The sequence below is a fragment of the Macrosteles quadrilineatus genome, unplaced genomic scaffold, assembly GCF_028750875.1.
Source record: "Macrosteles quadrilineatus isolate MER2022 unplaced genomic scaffold, UCM_ALF_1.0 Scaffold_2__2_contigs__length_208266976, whole genome shotgun sequence".
NCBI lineage: Eukaryota > Metazoa > Arthropoda > Insecta > Hemiptera > Cicadellidae > Macrosteles > Macrosteles quadrilineatus.
The window spans coordinates 16,540,890-16,564,035 of record NW_026542595.1 but is presented as its reverse complement, the minus strand read 5'-3'; the positions used below and the strand labels follow the sequence as shown (position 1 = coordinate 16,564,035).

General features: G+C 39.4%; 1 protein-coding gene across 2 annotated transcripts in view; it reads right to left on the bottom strand.

Annotated features, from left to right (window-relative positions):
• Nucleotides 1-23,146, bottom strand: part of LOC128985888 (ATPase WRNIP1-like) — a 92,930-nt gene that overhangs the window by 53,508 nt on the left and 16,276 nt on the right. For both annotated transcript variants that reach the window (XM_054405855.1, XM_054405854.1), the window contains exons 4-5: nt 5,917-6,137; nt 727-880 (exon numbers count right to left, since the gene is read on the bottom strand). In XM_054405855.1, coding sequence (XP_054261830.1) covers nt 727-880; nt 5,917-6,137 — 375 coding nt within the window. The remainder of the gene's footprint in view (nt 1-726; nt 881-5,916; nt 6,138-23,146) is intronic.

The window sequence follows — 23,146 nt, the reverse complement described above, 5'->3', positions numbered from 1 at the left end:
GCGATAGCCGATATTAAAATGACGCGAGACGATACGAACACTGGTAATTGTGGAGCCACACGATAATGCTCTATTTATTTACCAGTACCGTTTAGTATAATTATTTGAAGTTATATTTCGTCGATTACGCATGTTCAAGGTAGGATTCTACGTGCACGAGTAAGTGTAGATTCTGTCTTACACGAGGCTTTGGTGGTTACCATACCAAGCATTATAACCGTTTTATTATTTCGATTTGTGTTATACACACATGTTATATCGACCGATTAGAATTAGTTACAAACGACTCTGGTGGTTGACCGAGGGGTGGTTGATTAGGACACGTTTTACTTTGGTTTAAACCAAGTACCGACTCATGTTTTATTAAACCTTGTTAAATTATTCCGTTATATTCTTATTCGCACGGTATTTTCATTCTTAATTCGATCTCAACGCAAATTTCGAGTGGCTGTGATGATCACTTGTCAAAGGTAAGATAATATAGTTATTGGCATTGTTGTAATTATATTCCGAGTCTGAGCCAATAAACTCAAAACGGCAATTAATTAATGTACATGTTAGAATCCTGGACTATCACATTGTAGGCTAGGCTATCTGGACAAATTTTAAGGTGTGACCTAATTTCAGGTGAGACGACTTATTACGTATTGTTCCACTAAACCCCGATATTAAAACCTAATTTTGTCTCTCTACCCGAAATTCTCATAACGTAAGTATATTATGTACCTTGATGCCTTCCTGAATGTTTTCTAGGGTGATTCTTGTTGGCTCGTTGGTCTGAGTGCCAGTTTTGACAGCCATCTGAAGACTGTTGAGAGCTATTCTCGCATCTCCATCACACATGCCAGCCAGCCACTCAAGTGACTCGAGATCAATACACCTGAAAGAAACAACATCAATTAAAAATAACACTGCTCCAGCAATCCTGCAAACTAAGCAAATTTCTGTTTGAGTGAATCAATTAAATTATTTACAGTAAAATATTTCCTTGATAATGTCAGATTTTTGTTACCTTTTCTTTTAGCGAATTTCCCATAGGGAATAACCTATTACCGTAGTACTCATGGTAAGACCTGGACCCCGGACCGATTCAAGGTTATTAAAAGAAAAAGAGGTTGCCTCAGTCGCGCATATGACGTCACCTGCCGACCCGGACCGTTCTGCTTATAATTCACAAAGCTGCCACCTGTCAAATTCTTTGTTATTGTTGTTTGTTTTTCATTTATTTATTTGTAAACAGAACCACCATTCTTACTAGACAAATACGTAATTTCTGAGTGTCCACTTCAAACGTTTTTGTGCTTGTTTAGTGTGATTAAGTAGGTAACCTTATTCTTTCTTGTTTAATTTATTCTGCGTTATATTTTTTATTGTTTAAGTTTATATTTTCATTCTGGTTTTATATTTTTTTTGGGTTTTATATAATTTGGTTGTTACATTTTATCTTTATCAAACTAGTTTGTTTGAAATGCCTGGTGAGCGATGTGCTGTAGCGGTATGTAACAATAGTCGGGTAAAAACCCGTGATTTACATAATGATAGGCCTAAAATTGTTTATCATCGTTTTCCTAAGGAAGAAAAACTATGCAAGCAATGGGTCCACTGTTGTAAACGCGTAGATCCATTAAATCCTCGTACTTCAGTAGTTTGTTCTAAACATTTTACTGACAACGATTACGAACGAGATTTAAAAGCGGAACTCTTAAATCTGACACCAAAGAGGAATCTTAAGCCCAGCGCATGTCCATCAATTAAACTTTGTATAAAATTTCAACATCAAGATTAACAAGAAGAATCCCTAGTCAAAATATCAAGCATAGATGAAAGTTGTACTGAAAATGACAGTATAGGCTAATAAGTATGATCACGAATCAAGACATCTTATCCAGTGAAGTAACTCGTCTCAGAGATGAGATTAAACTTTTAAAACAAAAAATTGAATTTTTAACGTTCTGGCAATCTACTAAAGAACGTAACACCCATATGTAGTATTTGTTGATATAATTTATGCATTTCCAATTTTAAATAATTATTTTTGTATTGCTTTAATAAAATGTTTGCTTTTAATAAAATGTTAATGTAAAGTTTTTTTCTGAAAACCAGTCGAAAAGTAGTTATAGGCTACATTAAAAAGAGAGCTGTTTCTCATCCAAATGCAAAAATAATATGCGGAGTAGTAATAGAGTGAAGGAGAATGCGGCGATCAGATCAGCAGATAACGTCACACTCCCGCCCGCTAGCTTACTTTTACATGCTTTTACTTAATCGTTTACGGAACTTACACAAAAACAAACAACAATAACAAAGAATTTGACAGGTGGCAGCTTTGTGAATTAAAAGCAGCACCGTCCGGGTCAGCGGGTGACGTCATACGCGCGACTGAGGCAACCTCTTTTTCTTTTAAAAACCTTGGGACCGATTTACTTTTTTGTTTTGAGGTCTCTAGAAGTTAAAAACACTGTCCGTTCAAATTTATATATGTGATGTGGAAAGTGAATAGGGACCTCTAGTCGGGAATTTTGTAGTTTGTTATATATATATATATATATATATTGTTGTATTAAGTCTGTTCTTTTTATCATATGATTTATTTGTGTTTAAATATGTTTTGTTGTCAGATGATTTTTGTAAACATGTTTTTGTAAACATTGGTTTAGTTTGGAAATAGAGTTTGTTGAAGCAATATGAAGCAGTTTGTGTGAATAATATTCTTGTATAAGAAATAGAACGTGGTGGCAGCTTAGTGGATTTTTTTATCGAACAAAGTCTAAAACCACGCAAAATGTCAATTAAGGGCAGAAAAAAACGAAATACTCGTAAGCAAAGGTATGAGGACATTGAGGAGAACTATGCCCAAAGTGAATTCAACTACATGTCAGAAAGGGATTCTAGAAAGATTGAAGGTGAGTCACTAGGTTTTGCATTGGGACAGACAAACCGAGAAAATAATGCAGTAATGTGTACTCCTACTCCGATGATAAATCTGACGTTACCAACTCCAGAAACCTTCTCTTTTACTCCGAATGAGTGGCATTCCTGGAGGAATCGCTTTCAAAGGTACAGACGGGGGTGCGGTCTGGATGTCACTTCCGACGCTCGGCAAATCGATGTACTTTTGTTTACAATGGGTAGTAGGAGTGAAGATATTTTCGATTCGTTTTCACCAAAACCGAATACTTATGACGAGGCTCTTCGGGCCTTTGATGAATACTTTGTGCCAAGACGAAATATAATTTATGAGAGAACAAAATTTCTGAGACACAAGCAAGGGAGTGATCCATCTGAAAAATTCATAACAGATTTGCATTGTCTTGCAAAAACGTGTGCATGGGGTGAACTGAACGATGAGATGGTGCTTCTGGTCCTCATTATTGGTATGAAAGATGAGGCTTTAAGTGATAGACTCCAGCTGGACTCTCAATTGACTTTGGAGAAAGCAATTAATACCTTGCGCCAACACGAGGAGCTAGAACGCCAAAAACGTGAACTCGCCAATACTAATGTTTTTATGGTGAATAAAACGTCAGTACAAGTCGGTAAAACCAATCTGTCTGAAGGAGCTGGTGAACAGAAATTCACCGAGGATGCTATGAGAAAAAAGTGCAGGAAATGTGGTTATAACTGGCACGGATCACTGGCTGAATGCCCTGCTAGGAAAGCCAAATAAGACAAATGTTCCAAGGTTGGGCATTTTTTTCGATGCTGTCCCTCCCGCAAAAAGTGGATGAGAAAAAACAAAATCGTTGTTAAGGAAATCGAACAGCAAGATTCAGACAGTGGTTATCAACAGGTTCCTGAGATTTTCATAGGGAATATAGACAACAGTGACAAAGCCTGGGTCCAGGAGGTAAAAGTAAGCTTTGGAAACCAAGATTTAGGTCTTATAAAATTTAACTTGACACAGCAGCTGATGTAACCATGATTCCAGTAGGAGTTGTCGGTGATTTTATTAAGACTCTGCCTCTAGGAAAGTGCAAATCCCCTGTGTTTAGCGCAAAGAAGAAAGAACGAATTTTGGGAACTTTAAGGCTAAAGCTTGAACATAAGGGTGTATCAGTTTATGATCTTGCGTATATTTCTGAGGAGATCACTGTTCCACTTCTTAGCAAACGTTCCTGTGAAGAACTGAACCTGGTGAGGAGAATTTTTTCTGTAGATTCACCTGAAATTGACTGGGCTACTAAGTGTCCTAATTTATTTCAAGGGTTGAGAAATATGAAAGGAGAGTACAAGATTGAAATGAAGGAGAATGCAGTTCCTTACGCTATATCCACCCCCAGGGTTGTACCAATACCTTTAAAAACCAAGGTAAAAGAGCAGTTAGACGATATGCTTGAGAAAGGAGTGATTGTTCCAGTTGAACACGCGACTGATTGGTGCGCACCAATGGTAGTTTGCACAAAAAAGGGAGGTGGGGTTAGGATCTGCGTAGACCTATCCAAACTCAACAACAGTGTGAAACGTCGGTTTTATCCTATTCCAAAGATTGAACTTTCATTGGCCGAGATTGCGGGAGCCAAGTACTTCAGCAAGATCAATGCGAATTCCGGGTTCTGGCAACTGAACCTTGCAGAGGAGTCACAAGATTACACGACATTTATCACCCCTTTCGGAAGGTATAAATTCCGTAAGTTACCTTTTGGAATTACGTCCGCTCCTGAAGAGTTTCAGCGCCGCATGTCAAAAGCTTTAGAAGGGGCAAAGAACTGTTTAGTGCACATTGACGACTGTCTGATATGGGGAAGAACGAAAGAAGAACACGGCGAGTGTCTTAGGGCTGTTCTAGAGAGAGTGCAAGCTAATGGAATCACCTTGAATAAGCAGAAGTCGGAGTTCTGCAAGAAGACTGTGACATTTTTGGGGTTTGTGCTGTCTAAGGACGGAATCAAGCCTGATCCAAGCAATGTACAAGCGATTGTGGACTTACCAGCTCCAAGAAACGCTAATAAAGTACAAAGATTCATGGGCATGATCACTTTTCTGGCAAAATTTATTCCAAACTGCAGTGAGATTTTGGAGCCAATTACGAGCTTGTTAAAGACAAAAAACGATTTCTTTTGGGGACCAGCTCAAGAAAAAGCTTTTGTCACAGTAAAACAGATTTTATCATCAGAGCCATGTTTGACTGTTTACGATTCCGTAAAAACCCTCGATTCTTTCTTGTGATGCTTCAAAAAAAGGTCTTGGAGCGGTTGTACTTCAAGTTGAAGGAGAAAACAAGAAACCTGTGGCATATATATCTTGGACTCTAACGCCAGCTGAAGAAAACTACAGTAACATTGAGAGAGAAGCGCTTACGTGCTCATGGGCAAGTGACCGTTTGAAATGTTTCCTAATGGGTAAAATGTACACAATTGAGACCGACCACAAACCGCTTGTCTCAATTTTCAAAACACAAAATTTGGACGAGCTCTCACCGAGGCTACAGCGATTCCGAATGCGTATGATGAGATACGATTATCGCATGACCTGGACCCCAGGAAAAGACCTTGCCATAGCAGATCTACTATCAAGAAGTCCTATTCCGGCTAATGAAGATGGCGAATTGATCGAAGAAGTGGAAGCCTTCGTCCACGAAATCAGTCTGATTAGTATAAACACTACAGATGAAAATGTGACAAAGGTACTTCACTCACAAAGATCCAGACCTTCTCACGAGTGAAACTTCTGATCATTCACCAGATAAACCCACGGACTCTCGCTTCCTCTTTTTTAATTGTTTGTTGGAGATCAATGTGCCTTCTGTAGTCTTACTTTCTTTTACAAGCATTTCAAGGTCGTGATGTTGTTATTGTTTTAATATCTCATAAAAGTATTTGTTATACTGTATCTCAAAAACCAATAAAATAAGTTAATCTGAGTTTTTAAGTACAAGAATAGACCAACAAATGGCTTCAGTTACTGAGTCAAACATACAATTGGGAGTTGTTGCAGTCTTTAGCCTCTGAGGAGATGCAGATGTTCATCCTCTGGGCAGCAGAAGTAAGGATATTGATGATGTCATCCGAGGCAAGCTTCTCCAGCACAAACACTCGACAGCGGCTCAGCAAAGCAGAGTTGAGGCTGAAGGACGGATTTTCTGTTGTGGCTCCTATCAGGACGATGCAGCCATTCTCAATGTGAGGCAAGAAAATGTCCTAAAAAATATGTTAAAAAACTTATTCAAATTAAAAATGCTTGTGGGGAAGAGAGGGCTCAGAGATTGTCGTAAGGCCATGAAAATATCAGAATTTGTCAAGAGGCCTATGAGCTGCACCAGGTTCCAGTTCTATGGGGAGGAGCGGGAGATAATCGGTTCCTTATAGTGCCCTGGGACTTTTAAACAATATGGTTGTTGACAGGATATCAATGACAAGATTTCTTACCGAAGTTAAGAAGATCTGAACTCATGTGTATGGACTATAGAGAATATGCCTGGAAGTTATGAGTCAGTGTTCCCATCAGGATAGGTAGGCCTACAGATGTTTCTCTCTCTCTGCCTCTCCCCCCCCCTCCCCTCGCTCCCTTAACTCCTAACAACATCTACTTATATATAATTCAGTTTTAAAAATCTTTGTAAAACTAAATCTAGAGTTCTACTGGACCGATTTTATTGATTAATGGGTCGTTGGAAAGCTTAATTCGTGTAGATTGGCAAATAATTATGAAAGTTGGGTTTTATTATAATTTATGGTGAAAAATTAAAAAAACATGTTTTCCATAAGACATACATTGAAAACGGTGTTTTCACACTTTTTATTTGGGTGTGACTTTAGGCAGTAGCGGCTAGCCCATAAGGACTCTCGGACGCCGCCCTCCCAACAATACAGAAATCAATATTTTTTTATTTATGTAATAAAAAAATCATCTGCCGTAAGTAAAATTAAATTACAATTACTTATGAGTACTTTAATCAGTATGATAATAATATGAAATGAAATAGTTTTAAATTTTGAATCCAGTAATGACTGTTTTGCGATAGTCGCTTTCATAATGTGGATTGCGGACGGCGGCCACCTCCGTCCCAAACTCAATGCATGTAGTCTTATGGTGGAAACACCTAACAGCCTTGAGGGTGCCGTGACGTCATTCCAATGCTTTATAATAGGGACTCTGGGGCAGAGTCCAAAGCTGCGCGCTCATTCATAAATCAGGGCAGCCACCCTAAACTGGATAATTCTGCATCACACACGATTAGGATAGGAAGAACTATGTTGGCAGCGCTGGAGCCATCATCCACACAACCATAAACATAAACTAACCTCACTTCATTCCATGTCCATGACCACAGTTCAGTTAAAGTGTAGTGCCAAACGACCTGTTGTTTTGTGATAAATAGTGTTTAGTGATAGTGATGGAGGCCTAAGGAAGGCAGCGGTAGTTTGTTGAAGATTGAAAGAGCTAAGTAGAAAATATTAATAGTTATATTTAATAAGTTATTTAATAAGGTATACTTGATTGAGTTAACTTAGTTAGTTGGCATTTTTGATTCAATAACTTAAGTTACGTCTGTAGTTTTAGCCTAGGCTAACCTAATTAACCCGAAAACTAAGTAAACTAACCATAGGTAAAGTGACTCGGACAATTCTAGTTATAGTGACTTATTCTTAGTCTTAATATTACGGGTAAATTTGCCGTGGGTTGTAGGCCTAAATAATAATGGACGGCGGCATTTCGTTGTCGTCGACGGCTAATGTCACTAACAAAGTTAGCCTGATTGTCAATGAAGGAATCAAAAATATTGACCACAGAATTTCTTTGAAAAAATTAGGACCTCCTAGACCTTTCATGAACATCAACCAGATTCAAAACAGTTCAAAGAATAAGAATAGCTTCACACGAAAATTTTCGCCACATATGTACAATCATGCAGATTGGTTATGTGGTTGTTCAATTAAAAATTCATTTTTCTTCTACACTTGTTTGGTCATGGGGGTTCAAGATCGTGTATGGACTGTAGACGGCATTTCAGACCTTAAAGGCGGTTTCACACTGGCGTCCGCGGACGAAGAAATCGTCCGCGGACGGATGCTAAAATAAATCGTTGCCCATGTTATCAGATGGGACCGTTCACACCGCGCATTGATACGTAGCGTCCATCCGCGGGCGCACAAATTCATCCGTGGACGAACTGGCGGAATCGCTCCGGGGGCGATTTTTCTAAAACGTCCGCGGATGTCCACGCTCTCGCGCATGCGCACTGAGCACCAATTCACGTTTAGCGCAGCGCGGCATCTGTCCCTCACCTCAGTGTTAATTGTATACATTCATATATATACTCAGTTGTATTCATATATTTAACTTTACTTAACTTAAAACTATTGTACTGTGCTACTACTACTTGTTGCCTACTTTTCATATTTTTCAGTAATTATAATCTTTGTTAAAGGGTATATTTTTTTTACTTAAATAATATCTATTTCATTATCAAACAATTTTTTGTAATAAGTTTTACTCTCATGGTTTTTCCAACAATTATGTTGTTTCAAAATATCGTTGTATGATTTTCAACGACCTATCAATTAATTGATTCCACAGCTAAAACTATTAGTATTGATGTATAGTATTATATATACGAAAAATCGCGCCCACCTTTAAGCAAATGAGAAAATGTGAGATCTCATTTCCATATTACCATTGCTCAGTACATTTATTTAATAATCCCAAATAATAGATAAAAAATCATCAATAAAAAAACCGCTCATTGGAATTCTACAGTTCGTCTCGGTTTTCTTTATTTCACCATCAATCATTTTCAACACCTCTTCAAACTGATTGGCTGTTAATCTAAAGTATGTTGAGAATCTGTCTTCATCTTGCTCCAGATCGTTCATTAGGTGATGGAATTCACAAAATCGCTACCGCTTGCTGTTAATCGGATAAACCCACTTTCTCATTGTTGGTAATGAGTACAAAAGTACAGCCTCGTCGTCACTATCATCACTACTGTACTTGAATCAAGCCATGGAACAGAAAATCCGGACTGATACCATGTGGCAATATGCACAGACATTTTGTACACCTCCACCAAAGGAGGAGGAGTCCAAAATATTGGAGTTGTAGGAGGAATGGCCAACTTCCCTACAGTATTTGCATTTGCGAATGAGTGGACGTGTGAAACGCAGCTCGCAATGTGAAGGGCATCCATCCGAATCATTATATCCGTCCGCGGACAAAATTATCGTCCGCGGACGCCAGTGTGAAACCGCCTTAAACATCTACTGGATAAAGTAAAAAAACAGAAAAAAAGTGAAAAACACATAAATGCGTCGATAGAATATGCTGTTTTAGGTAAAGTTGATATTAGTTATAAAGTTGATATATAGATGCTGCTTTTAATATCGGGCTCAAATGACGTAATTAAAAAGACAACCAATAATATCTATGAAAACTTAGAAAAGTATCTGGAAAACTTGATTGCTGGAGACAACAGTAAAACAATAATAGTCACTACTATTCCTCACCGCTATGATCTAAATCCAAAGGACTCAGCCCATGATCATATAACCATGATCAATAACTATATCAAAGAAATTACGGTAAGAACTCCTTGCGTAAAAGTTATTGATCTTGACGAGCTGGAAAGGTTTCATTTTACCAATCATGGGTTGCATCTGAATCATCGTGGAAAGAAAAAGCTATCCTACATGATAGCATCACTCATAAATAAAATTAAGATAAACAACGTCACACATGTTATTGGAGGTGATAGGCCTGTAAATAGTAATTCTGTAAATAGTAAATCTGTAAATAGTAAATCCTTAAATAGTAACTCTCCCAGACAGATAAGAAATTCAGTTGGTATTAATATCATCCAAGCAAACATGAAGGACATTATAGATGGATTTCAGAACAACGAGACTGTGGGTTTTGCGCATACAATATCAGCTGACCTGGATAGTGAGAGGAGTATGAGTGCTGGGGTTGCGGTTACCTTCCGGAATCAATTTGGCAAGCCCCTCCTTTCAAATTGCCTTAGCAGTCACTTGGCATATCAAAAGGTGAATAAAGGAGCAAGCATATTTAGTCTCATTACAAAAACTAAATATTTTTTGAAACCTACAAAATTTGACTACGACTGTGCTTTTGAACAACTGACAAATGAATTTAAAAAAAGACAGCTTAAGATACTTATATGTTCAGCAATGGGTTGCGTTAGAGATCAAATATGGCCAGATCACTTTATACAAAACTTAATAAGATTTCAAAAAAATACTGGAGCAATTGTAAATATTATCTGCTATTATCAAAACTCAAATAGGCTTTTATACAACGGTGTACCCTATAACTATTTTCTGAAACGTCTACAACAAATTATTGATGTCTATCACACCCAACAGTCTTCCCCTATCAGCGAGCTTCACTTGGAATCATCTGCATCCGTTTCCAATAGATCTACACTAGACCAAAGAACTTCACCTAAGCCGACTCACAACAGCCCAAACTCCACTGCCACTCCACCCTGCCAGTCCAAAAGTCACTCCTGGTGATCTTCAGTTTAGTGAAGTGGTCAAGCTTCCGGGAAGTGTTAAAAAGCAGAGCAGTGGCGCATTAGAGAGTGTAAATAGTGTAAATATTCAAGTTCCACCATGTCAAATGTCTTTAAATAATAGTAGTTTTTTATGAATACCAATTTGTCATCAAATTTGAAGGGGGTTAGCTTTAAGTATAAGAGTATATCATGTGTTAAAACTTATCCAGAGTTTCCAAAAGAATCCAATTCAATCCATACATTAACTACTAAACAAAGAGAAATTGAAGAAAATTTATCTTACCCCAGAGAAATAATTCCTTTAAATGTTGATAAAAATTAATCTTTTTTAAATGCTGATAAATCCTCTAAATCCTCTAATGTAAGCCTTTTAGACCAAGATAACTACTGTGTAAATTGCAAAGAGTGTCATTTTGATCTGTATAAAAAATGTGTTAAGTGGGAATATGGTCAAACCTTTTGTGCAAATGAGAAAAACGCATTTATCATGCACTTGAATATTCAGGGTGGTCTGGTGAAAAAACTGCATGATATACACTTATTTTTGGATGATTCAAATGTTGATGTAGTGTGTTTGAATGAGCATTGTTTACAGGATAATCAAATAAATTTGTTATAAAGTCTAAACAAATATAAGTTAGCAGCTTATTATTGTAGAAGCTCAATTGCAAGGGGAGGTTCATGCATACTTTTGAAACTTGATTATGTTTTTAAAGAAATGACAGATTTATATACATACAATGAAGAAAGTATTTTTGAAGTTTGTAGTATTGAAATACCTAATTTGAATGTTATTATTGTTTCAATTTATAGAACTCCATATGAGAATAATTTTATAATATTTATAGATAAATTAGAATTGCTACTTTCTAAGCTACAAAAATATGTAAAAACTTATCAGATTTGTATAGCAGGAGATTTTAATATAGATATTTTAGAAACCTGCAGCTCACCCAGCCATAAAACTAGGTTTTTAAATTTAATCAGCATGTACGGTTTTACAATTAATTTTCGTTCTCCAACTAGAATAACTATAAATACAAGCTCATGAATTGACAATATTTTAACTAATGACAACTTTGTTTTTAACCAGAATATAAGATCTAAAATGAACCTTGAACTAGGTGTTTCGGATCACAGGGCACTTTTTATTGAAATTTCAAGAAATACTGCACTTTGCAAAAAAATACAGTACAAAAAAAGATTATTTTCAAAACAAAATAAAGCGCTTTTTTATCAACACATATCAGGAGTTAATTGGAATACATTGCCTCAACAAGATGCTCAAACTAATTTTAACCATTTTTTCAATCAGTTGTTAGTAAATTTTGATAAATGTTTCCCTCTTAAATTTTACACTAACAAACCACCCAAAAATAAATATAGGAAAAGCTGGGTGACTAAAGGTATTAAAATATCAAGTCAGAGAAAAAGAGAGTTAAGCACTATTGCCAAAACGGTTCAAGATGTTAATTTTATAAAGTATTACAAAAACTATAGAAAAATATTTAAAGCTGTTTGCGATAAGGCTAGGAAAATGTTTAATTGTAAAGTTATATCATCTTCAGATAATAAGAGCAAAGCGGTGTGGAATGTTGTGAAGTCCGAACTTGGAGTCCTGAATTCCAATCATTTGGATTTCCCTGATTTGTGTGTCGGAGACAAGCAATTAAAAGATGGACAAAATGTGGTAAATTTTCTCAATGATAAATTTTGTAACATTTACAAAAATATAAATTGTATGCCTTGCTTACACACTGCAACTAATTTGATTAATAATACTAGTAGGCCTAATAATATAAGAATGAAATTTCAGTTCAGACATGTATCGATTTTAGAAATTAAAAAAACCGTTAGAAATTTAAAAAATAAAAAATCTTCTGGATGGGATGAAATTCCTATTGAATTAATTAAAAATGTCATAAACCATATTGCAGAGCCTCTGTGTCTAGTAATCAATCAATGTTTTGATGAAGGAATTTTTCCCTATCAATTAAAAAATGCTGAGCTGAAACCACTTTTCAAAAAAGGCTCAGTAATGGACCCTGATAACTATCGTCCTATTTCAATACTCCCATCTTCTAAAATCTTTGAAAAAATTGCTTACAACCAAATCTATTCATATTTAGAAAATAATGATTTATTTACCAATAAACAATATGGTTTTAGATCTGGGAAAAACACTATATCTGCTGTCTCAGATTTCATAAATCAGGTTTCTGATGGCTTGGATGGGTCTCAGAGCACAGCTGCGGTGTTCTGTGATCTATCCAAGGCATTTGATTGTGTAAATTACAATATATTAATGAGTAAACTTAAATATTATGAATTTTCTGATATGGCTCTGTCTTGGATGCATTCATATTTGACTAACAGACATCAAAGAACAATAATCGTAAAAAATGGTAAAAAATGTATTTCACAGTGGCTTAACACTAAATGTGGGGTTCCGCAAGGGTCAATACTAGGCCCCTTGCTATTTTTAATATTTATAAATGACTTACCTCGAAATGTATCGTCTAACCTTATCTTATATGCTGATGACACTACAGCAATAGTTAAATCAAATAATTTGCAAAATCTTAAACAAGAAATCAGTCTTTCTATTCTTAATTTATCTAATTGGTTTACAGCCAACGGGCTAAAACTTAATAATTCTAAAACACGGGTGATGTTATTTCAAACAATTCAGAATAGGCAAAACTCCACTGTTGAATTATCTTATGATAATAATATTATATCCTTTACTGAAAATGCAAAATTTTTGGGTTTAGATATCGATAAGAATTTAACATGGAAAACACACATAAAAATGGTAGTTGGTAAATTAAATACGGCTTGCTTTCAAATGTATGTTTTGAGAAATGTAATAGATTTAAAAACTAAACTCACAGTGTACTATGCAATGTTCTTTTCTGTCTTGCAATACGGGATTGAATTATGGGGAGCAACTTCTTATTCTAAAGCAGTTTTCAAAATTCAGAAGAAATTTATAAGGATTTTATCATTTATGCCTAAAAGAACCTCATGCAGAGCTTTATTTGCTAAATATGAGATATTAACTTTGCCTTCACTTTATATATTTAAAATGATGGTGAATTTTAAAATTAATTATCAAATGTACAATGATAAACAAATCAGTCATCCATATCTTACACGCTCAAAAAATTTTCAATATCCAAGACATCGCCTTTGTTTATATGAAAGATATCCTTATTATATGGGATTAAGGCTTTACAACAGTCTACCCACTAATTTCAAAGAAATTAACAGTATTTCAAAATTTTAAAATGATTTCAAACGATACCTTTTACAGAAAAATTATTATAATATTTCCGATTATTTAAATGATAAGTAAATATATTTTAGTTTAAGCTATGTGGATTTTAGTTTTGTTATGTAACTTAGTGTTTAAGATCTCTGACAATATCACCTGTTTCACCAGCTAACGCTGGATCTGTGAAATGTTTTGTGATAATAAAGTAATATTTCATTTCATTAGATGCCAATTGGACAATTCCTATAGGTTAAAAATACCCCCGCCGCAGCTAACCTGACGCCTAAGCGAATTTCCATTTGGCTGAATTGATTTTCAATTGATCTATTTAAATAACATTAGGTTTAACGAGTACCTAGGTTTGCTGCTACAAGGAAACTAATAAAGTGTGTGTTTTAAGTAAAATAATTATTGCTAGTATAAAATTAATATATTTGCCAAGTTTGATCAAAAGATATCCATAAACAAGCAAACTACAACATTTTACAATATTCTCCATAAGAATAACATGGGAATTTTAAATTTACCATTCTTTTAGTTTTCTCCGTAACCAATAACCGTACAAAAACACTTTGATATACTGAATTGTTTGTTTTTTTAAGCTCTTTAAGAAGGTTTAGAGAAAAATTGGGAAATTTTTTGTTTTGAGGGTCAAAAGTGAGAAAAACCAATTTTTACCCCATAAAACCCTGTTCCCATGGTCCGATCATGCTGGATCGCGAACTCATTCAAGTTTATCCCGCCTTACACCTTCAAACCTAATTTCATCAAAATCGGATAAAAATTACTCAAGTTATCGTGTTCACGGACACACATGTATATATACAGTAGACTCCCTCTAGTTCGGCTTCGGTTGGATCGGCCGCCGGATGGTCCGGCCCGGTCTCAGGGGACAAGTCATATCGTCACGGGCGAATGATCTTCGACAGGATTCAACTTGAATGTTTAGTTTCCGGCCATAGAAGTAAACAGTTCATGTCAATTTAGCTGACGGGTGCTTCTATGGGATAATTGTTGCATATTACCTATGTAAGTCTATGTTACATAACCTCAAAAATACCAAAAACATTTTATAAATAGTTTTTCTTCATTCTACTGTAATATGTTGAAATGCAGTGTATAATTAAATATTTCGGACCATTTTTTTATGCGGTAGGTTCCCCCAATCTTGTTTTCGAAACACCACGGTTTATTTGACAAAAATAAATTAAGCAAAACAAAGAAATAGCCATCGTTAGCTTCAAAGTCAAGCTATCCGCTTGCACTGACAATCGTCTGCTCTTGCTCTTTACACAACTGATGTCTGCAGTGCGCTTGCTATCTCACAACAGTTTGTGATTGGGTGATTTGTAACCATGGCAACTTGTTGAATGTGTGGATAAAGAGAAACCAAAGAAAGAATAGAACAACAAAGAAGAAAGAATAAGCGGTGTTTTCGTCATCCATTATTATCTTTATCATATTTTACTACTGTCGTTATTATTTTTAAGACTAAGTATTATGATTTTATGCTGTTTTATGAGTTATCTAATGTTTTTATCGACATTATTAAGTAAAGTTCTGAAACAATATGTAGTAGTAGTAGTAGCCTATGCTGACTACAGTAGCAGTAGCTTGCAGTACTAGACTTTATATTGTTCTGTTCTTTACGTGATTTATTTCTGTTTGTACAGTGTTGTGTAATTTTTGTTTTGCTTGAGTAAACGTGATTTTAAACGTTACAGTTTTGATTACTGAACCAAGGTTAATGACTTAACAATTTAACATATCACTATTGCCCAATACTACTATTTGTATTTTGATTATTTAAAATGCACTACAGCCGGTTAGTCCGGCCGTTTTGTAGTCCGGCCAGTGGTCCGGTCCCGAGGTGGCCGAACTAGAGGGAGTCTACTGTATTGTTGCGGGCTTAACGGGTTCTTTACAATAAAAACTTGGCGATTTTATAGTAGCTATTTTATTTACACTATTATTCTATATTTACAGATATTACAATTACCTAACACCTAACTAACCCTATCTAACCTAGCTAAAGCCTATTCTAATTTACAATGATTCTACTTACAGCTAACCTTTATAGGATTTATCACTACTTCTGTCACAACACTGTCACTACACTGTCACTAGTGTTACTACACTGTCTCTACACCGTCACTACACTGTCACTGCCACTAGCACTAGCACTGGTCACTAACACCGACGGGCGCTTGCTGCGACGATTCTCGGAAGGCTCAACTCAACTCAACTGCCGTGTGCCGGAAGACGGTCCCTTATATAAGTTTGCCGTGGAACATTCTGGAGACCTCTGGTAGCCTAGACAAAGGTGTTTACGCCGTAGAAGTGTAGAAGGTTCTAGGGCCCCTATTGAGATAGTCCGTTGACATGGGTCAATTGTCTATCAGTGGTGCGCTAGGAGAAACCCGTGTAAACAAACAACCCTTTTGAGACGGCGCCTGGCTATTGTTGCGCGGGGCTCCTGACTTGTAACACTACCCCCTCCTTAAGACTGTTCTGTCCCAGAACAGATTTCCCCTGAAGCTTGCGATCTTCTGGTCCACCGGAGGTTCCCCATGGGTTGTATACGCAGACCACAATTTCGATGCCAGTGTCCTTAAAAAGTTCCTGCACCATATTTCTCACAATCCTCCATTCCAGTCCGTCATAACCACATCCCAGCCTGGGAATAGCAAGCTTTTTGATTCCAATCCGAAGAAGTTTGTCTCGCAGGTCTTGCAGGCTTTTCTTCAACGATTCGTGGGAGGGCTTCTTACTTGACGTTTCCTTCGTAACGAGGTAGAACAAATGCTGGCCGTTGCGCTTCAGGTGAAGGGTCGTGCCAATGGTGGGGCTCTGCCGCTCAAGATCTTCGGTCCCTCCAAACTTTTTCCTGAAGACTGTGGCTATACCTCGCGACGCTCTCAGGTCTTCTGCTACGCAGTGTGCCAAGGCATATTCCACTGGCAAGGTGAAGAGGTCCTTGTATAACGGCCTCGGTTCTTCATTTCCACGTTTCTCAGGCACGACGTCTTTTGGCTCGGTCCACAGGTTACGAACTTGTTGTTCCTCTCTTTGGCCATGATCTCCTTTGTAGCGTGCAAGCCTGTTGAAATGGACTATCTTTGGTTTGCCGTTTGGTTGCCTCTTAATCCGGTAGATGACGTCATTTAAACGGGCAATAACTTCATAAGGTCCTTCCCACGAGTTCTGGAGTTTTGGCGAATATCCACGACGCCTTTGGGGATTGTGTAGCCACACGAGTTGTCCAGGTGTGAACCCTCCTTTCTCGGCCTTCACGTCGTACCTCTCCTTCATCCTGTCGTTTGCTCCAGATATGTTGCGACGGACTTTCTCGTGTATCTCGTCCATCCTCTTCCGCAGATTGGATACGTAATCCTCACCAACCACACATTCATCTGGCTTCAAACCATACTGCAGGTCGCATGGAAGACGGAGCTCTCGGCCGAAAACTACGTTGGCTGGAGTCTGGCCGGTGGTTTCGTTGACCGAACTCCTATACGCAAGTAGGAACAGGTGCAGGTATTGGTCCCAGTCCCGCTGATGATCGGAGACAACTTTTGACAGGTATCTTCCCATCGTCCTGTTCATGCGCTCTACCATGCCATCTGACTGTGGATGAAGAGGTGTTGTTCGAGTTTTCCGGATACCAAGAACTTCACACATTCTAGAGAATACCGCTGACTCAAAATTTCTTCCTTGGTCAGAATGAAGTTCGAGCGGGACGCCAAATCTGCTCACCATTTCCTTGATTAATATATCTGCAACTGTTACCGCTTCCTGGTTAGGCAATGCATATGCCTCTACCCATTTGCTGAAGTAATCCATTGCAACCAAAATAAATCTATTTCCAGAATCAGACATGGGGAACGGTCCTGCTACGTCAATGGCGATGCGCTCAAACGGGGCACCTACGTTGTATTTCCTCATTGGGGCTTTTCGTTTGTTGACAGGGCCATTTGATGCTGCGCAGGTCGCACACCTTCTGCACCAGTCTATGACGTCATCTCTCTGATTAGCCCAGTAGAAGCGCTCCCTTACTTTCACCAGTGTACGATGTACTCCTAGATGGCCTCCAGAAATTCCATCGTGCACTTCCCTTAGCACTTCAGGAACCCTCTTCCTTGGAATTATTAGTTGGAGTTTTCGGTGCCCCCCTTCCTCCGATTCGACGACTCGCTTCAAAACTCCTTCTTCCATTAAAATCGAGTTCCACTGCGCCCAGTAGGTCTTGACGTTCTTAGACAATGGAGCAATATCCTGCCACGATGGTCTTCCTTTATTGTCCATCTTCCACTGCATGACGTGTCTTAGGTCTGTGTCTTCCTTCTGGTCCTCTGACAGTTTCTTACTGTCCCATTCGTCGTCAACGGCGGTCACGCGATGAACGGATGCACTTTTGTCTTCCTTGCGTGTGCAGTGCACGCAGTTGTCCCCGCACGGTCTTCTAGATAGTGCATCTGCATTCCTGTGGCTCGGTCCCGCACGATGGATTGATTCGAAGTCATATTCTTGTAACCTTTCTAACCATCTTGCAACCTGTCCTTCGGGAGACTTAAATCTTAGCAACCACATCAGTGCGGCATGGTCCGTTCTCAAGAGGAACCTTCTTCCGTACAGATATTTATGAAAGTGTTCTATGGACTTAACCACTGCGAGAAGCTCCCTCCTAGTGACACAGTAATTACGCTCAAGTGCTGACAGGACCTTACTGAAGTACCCGATCACATGTTCTTCTCCATCCTGGAGCTGAGAAAGAACTCCTCCAATGGCTGTATTGCTGGCGTCCGTGTCTAGTATGAACTTTTCGTCGGATCGTGGGTAGCTCAATATGGGTGCACTGCATAGTTTAGTCTTCAGCTCTTCAAAAGCTTTCTCGCAGTCGTTATCCCAAACAAAGGTCCTCTTGTCTTCGGTCAACTTGGTTAGTGGTTTTGCAATATTAGCAAATCCCTTAACAAATTTCCTGTAGTAAGCACACAGCCCGAGGAAGCTCCTAACCTGGTGCTTATCCTGAGGTATTGGCCAATCGGTGATAGCTCTGATCTTCTCCGGATCCACAGACACTCCTTTGTCCGATACGACATGGCCGAGGTAATTGACCTGTTTGCGGAACAAGTTGCACTTCTTGGGGTTCAACTTCAGATTAGCCATCCGCAGTCGCATGAAGACATTCTCTAGGTTCTTCAGGTGGTCTTCGAAGGATTTACCTAAGACGATAATGTCATCCAAGTAAACCAGGCATGTCTCCTATGACAATCCCCTGAGGACGTTCTCCATAAGCCTTTCAAAAGTAGCAGGGGCGTTGCAAAGTCCAAAAGGCAGCACAGTGAATTGCCAAAGTCCTGTCCCAATAGAGAACGCCGTCTTCTCCTTGTCCTCAGGAGCGAGCCCGACCTGCCAGTAGCCACTTCTCAGATCCAAAAGCCTCGTTCACACGGGGCGAGTTTACAAGCTACACGCCAGCGTGTAAGAAGCCGGCGATTTGGCGAGTGTGCTTGTATTCGTTCACACGGAGCTTGTCCACTCGCCAACTCGCCGATGTGGAGAAAGACGCCGGCGAGTGCGCTTGTAGTCGTTCACACGACGCTTTTTCCACTCGCTCAGTAGCTGGCTTGAACCAAATCCTCCAACATCGTTGAGTAACAAGCGCACAAGCACAAGCAACTGTGTTCACACTGGGCTACTTTACACGCCTACTCGCTCAAAAGCTGGCGAGTTGGCGTGTAAAGTAGCGGCAGCGTCAACTTTTTCCAGAGCTTTTTTACAAGCAGCTTTTGAGCGAGTACGTCGTTCACACTGAGCTATTTTACTAGCTGCGTGTAAAAAAGCGGGCGTGTAGCTTGTAAACTCGCCCCGTGTGAACGGGGCTTAAGTTGAGAATATTTGACATCCTCCCAGAGTGTCGAGTGTGTCATCAATCCTGGGGAGAGGGTAGCTGTCTTTCTTGGTGACATTGTTGAGAAGGCGGTAGTCTACGCAAAATCTTGTTGAGCCGTCTTTCTTTTTCACTAGTACCACAGGTGACATCCAAGGGCTGCTAGAAGGCTCGATGACACCATCCGCTTCCATCTCTTTTATGATTTTCTCAGCTTCGTCACGCTTTGCTAGCGGGAGTCGTCTAGGAGCCTGACGTATGGGTTTTGCATCTCCGGTGTCTATCTTGTGCTGTACAATGTTTGTTCTTCCTCTAGGTCCGCTTCCGTATTCGAAGACATCTTGCCATCTGGTAATGAAGTCCCTTATTTTCGCACTTTGTTGACGCGTCAGATCCTGACAGGTGCTCTCCACGAAATTTTCCAGCTCCTTCGGCAATCCATTTGGGGATGGTGGACATGATTTTAGTTGACGTACCACTGAGTTAACAGCCACGCACGTTCCGATCTTCACTCCTCTTTTTATCGCCACAGGGAAACCATTCAAGTTCATCAGTCGCACCGGATTTTCGTGTCCCAAGTTAAATAAGGATCTGGCGACAAAGACACCACGACCAAGCTGGGATTCACTGTCACTTGCTGGCTCCAGCAGAACACTTTGCCCACTAGTCCAATCTCCTTCTACAGTAGCTTGAACGATGACCTGGCTGCGCGCTGGTAGCGTTGTGTCTTCCAGTAGAAGTACGCGTGCAGAGATATCTTTCCCACGCCGAAGTATGACATCTTCGTCTCCGAGAGTCACTAGTCCTCTTGACATGTCCAACTTCAGTCCGTACTTCACCATTATGTCAGTTCCTAAAATCACGTCCTCGTCTATGTCGGCAACTAGTGCGCAATGTTTAAATACGCAGCCGCCGATGTGGAAGGTAGCAACCGCCTGCCCATAGACCTGAGCCAGCTGACCCGTAGCTGTACGTAGAGACCATGATGTTGGTGAAATATCTTCATTCGACACAGTGTTTGGATTCAGGATGGTCATAGTCGCCCCAGTGTCCAGAAGACAGCTTTGGAGACGCCCGTTCACCTTTCCGTCTATGTAGAAACTGCTTGACTGACTTCCAAGTGAAGCAACTTTAACACTTTTCCTCGGGGCTTTCAAATCGCGGGCTGACGGTTGCCCCTTTCCATCAACCCTCCTTAGTTTTCCTGTTCCGGTTCTGATGTGGTTGAAGGACATTTACTCCTGGGATGTCCCATCTGTCCACAGCTCCAACAGCGTATCTGCCGGCGACGTGTTTTTAGCGCCTCCAGAACTCTTTTCACCAGCTCCTCGATGTCAAGTGGAGATGTAGTTTCTGCGTCTGCCACACGGACTCGGGCCTGACCTCTCACCGACTGTCGCACAGCCTCGAATTCCAGCGCCTGTGTCAGAGCGTCACTGAGTGTCTTTGGCCTGGCGAGCTTCACTGCCTGTTGAGTCTCCGGTTCCCGTAGTCCGTCTAGGAATTTATCCACCGCTAAGCTCTCGTAGACATCATCCGTGACTGAGGGATAAGCGTTTCTCACCAGGCGAGCAATGTCGGCTTCAAACTCCTGGAGTGACTCACTGGGCTTCTGGATCCGGTTCCGTAGCTGTGATCGGTAGAGCTGGTCCATGTGTCGATGTCCAAAGCGCATGTCCAATCTCCTTACTAATTCTGCGAAGTTCTTCCGCTCCGCCATTGGCATAGCATGCAGAACAGCTAATGCATCGCCCCGTAGTGCAAGACACAGTGTCGAAGCTTTTGTCTCCTCGGTCCACCCATGGACCATAGCCGCTGTCTCGAATAGAAGCATGTAGTCCTCCCAGGGAGTCTTGCCATCGAAGTGAGGAACTACGTTCTGAGGGGCAACGGCAGCAATGGTGGGCGCTGGCTTGGAGATCGTTTCAAGGGCGTTACCCTGCTGAAGTTCGCCAGTGCTAGCCAATGACGCAGGTGTGAAGCTCCCCGATGCAGCCATCTCCTGCCGAAGCTTATCAACTAACCTATCTTCTAGATTCTTTTCTATACAGTTAACTTTCTCGTCGATTTCATTCATTCTACTTTCTAAACTATCAACTTTGCTAGAATACTCATCTAATTTGTTCAGCATTTTTGATTCTACATTCGACATTTTTGTCTCAATGTTAGCTTCTAGGTTTTCTAACGCTTTACCAGTTTCTGACATTTTTGACTCAATGCTAGCTTCTAAGTTTTTGTTATTTTCTGAGATTTTTGCCTCAATATTAGCTTCTAGGTTTTCTAAAGTTTTACTAGTTTCTGACATTTTTGACTCTAATGTTTTACTATTTTCTGACATCTTTGACTCTAGGTTTTTTAGCATTTTATTGATATCAGATGTTTCAAATAAAAAGTTATCTGGGTCTTCACCTGCATCAATTAAAGCTTGTTTAAGGCGTGCCTGAAGGGCTGATTTAGTTCCACTAGTATCAAGATCTCGTTCTTCTAATTCTCTCCTAAGATCAGCTACTTTTAACTCATCAAGTTTCACACCTTTGAAAGCCATTTTTATGCCAAACAATTAAAATAATTTTTCAATAAATGATTTTTTTCTTATTACGACACAAATTACTAATATGTAACAAAGACCTCGAATCTTACTAATATCTAGTACAACTAAAATTAAACTCAAGATTTTACAATTAAAATCGCCAAAATAATGCCGCTTTCTGACACCAATTGTTGCGGGCTTAACGGGTTCTTTACAATAAAAACTTGGCGATTTTATAGTAGCTATTTTATTTACACTATTATTCTATATTTACAGATATTACAATTACCTAACACCTAACTAACCCTATCTAACCTAGCTAAAGCCTATTCTAATTTACAATGATTCTACTTACAGCTAACCTTTATAGGATTTATCACTACTTCTGTCACAACACTGTCACTACACTGTCACTAGTGTTACTACACTGTCTCTACACCGTCACTACACTGTCACTGCCACTAGCACTAGCACTGGTCACTAACACCGACGGGCGCTTGCTGCGACGATTCTCGGAAGGCTCAACTCAACTCAACTGCCGTGTGCCGGAAGACGGTCCCTTATATAAGTTTGCCGTGGAACATTCTGGAGACCTCTGGTAGCCTAGACAAAGGTGTTTACGCCGTAGAAGTGTAGAAGGTTCTAGGGCCCCTATTGAGATAGTCCGTTGACATGGGTCAATTGTCTATCAGTGGTGCGCTAGGAGAAACCCGTGTAAACAAACAACCCTTTTGAGACGGCGCCTGGCTATTGTTGCGCGGGGCTCCTGACTTGTAACAGTATATATAAATATATACATATATAAAAATTTGAACGAGTGGTGTTTTTGGCCTCTGGGGACATCAAAATGAAAAAGTAAATCGGTCCCGGGCCTAAGTCTTACCATGAGACCTACGGTAATAGCTACTTCCCTATAGGGAAATTCGCTAATACAAAAACAAAATGAAGATGTTTTGGAAAATCGATACATTCTAA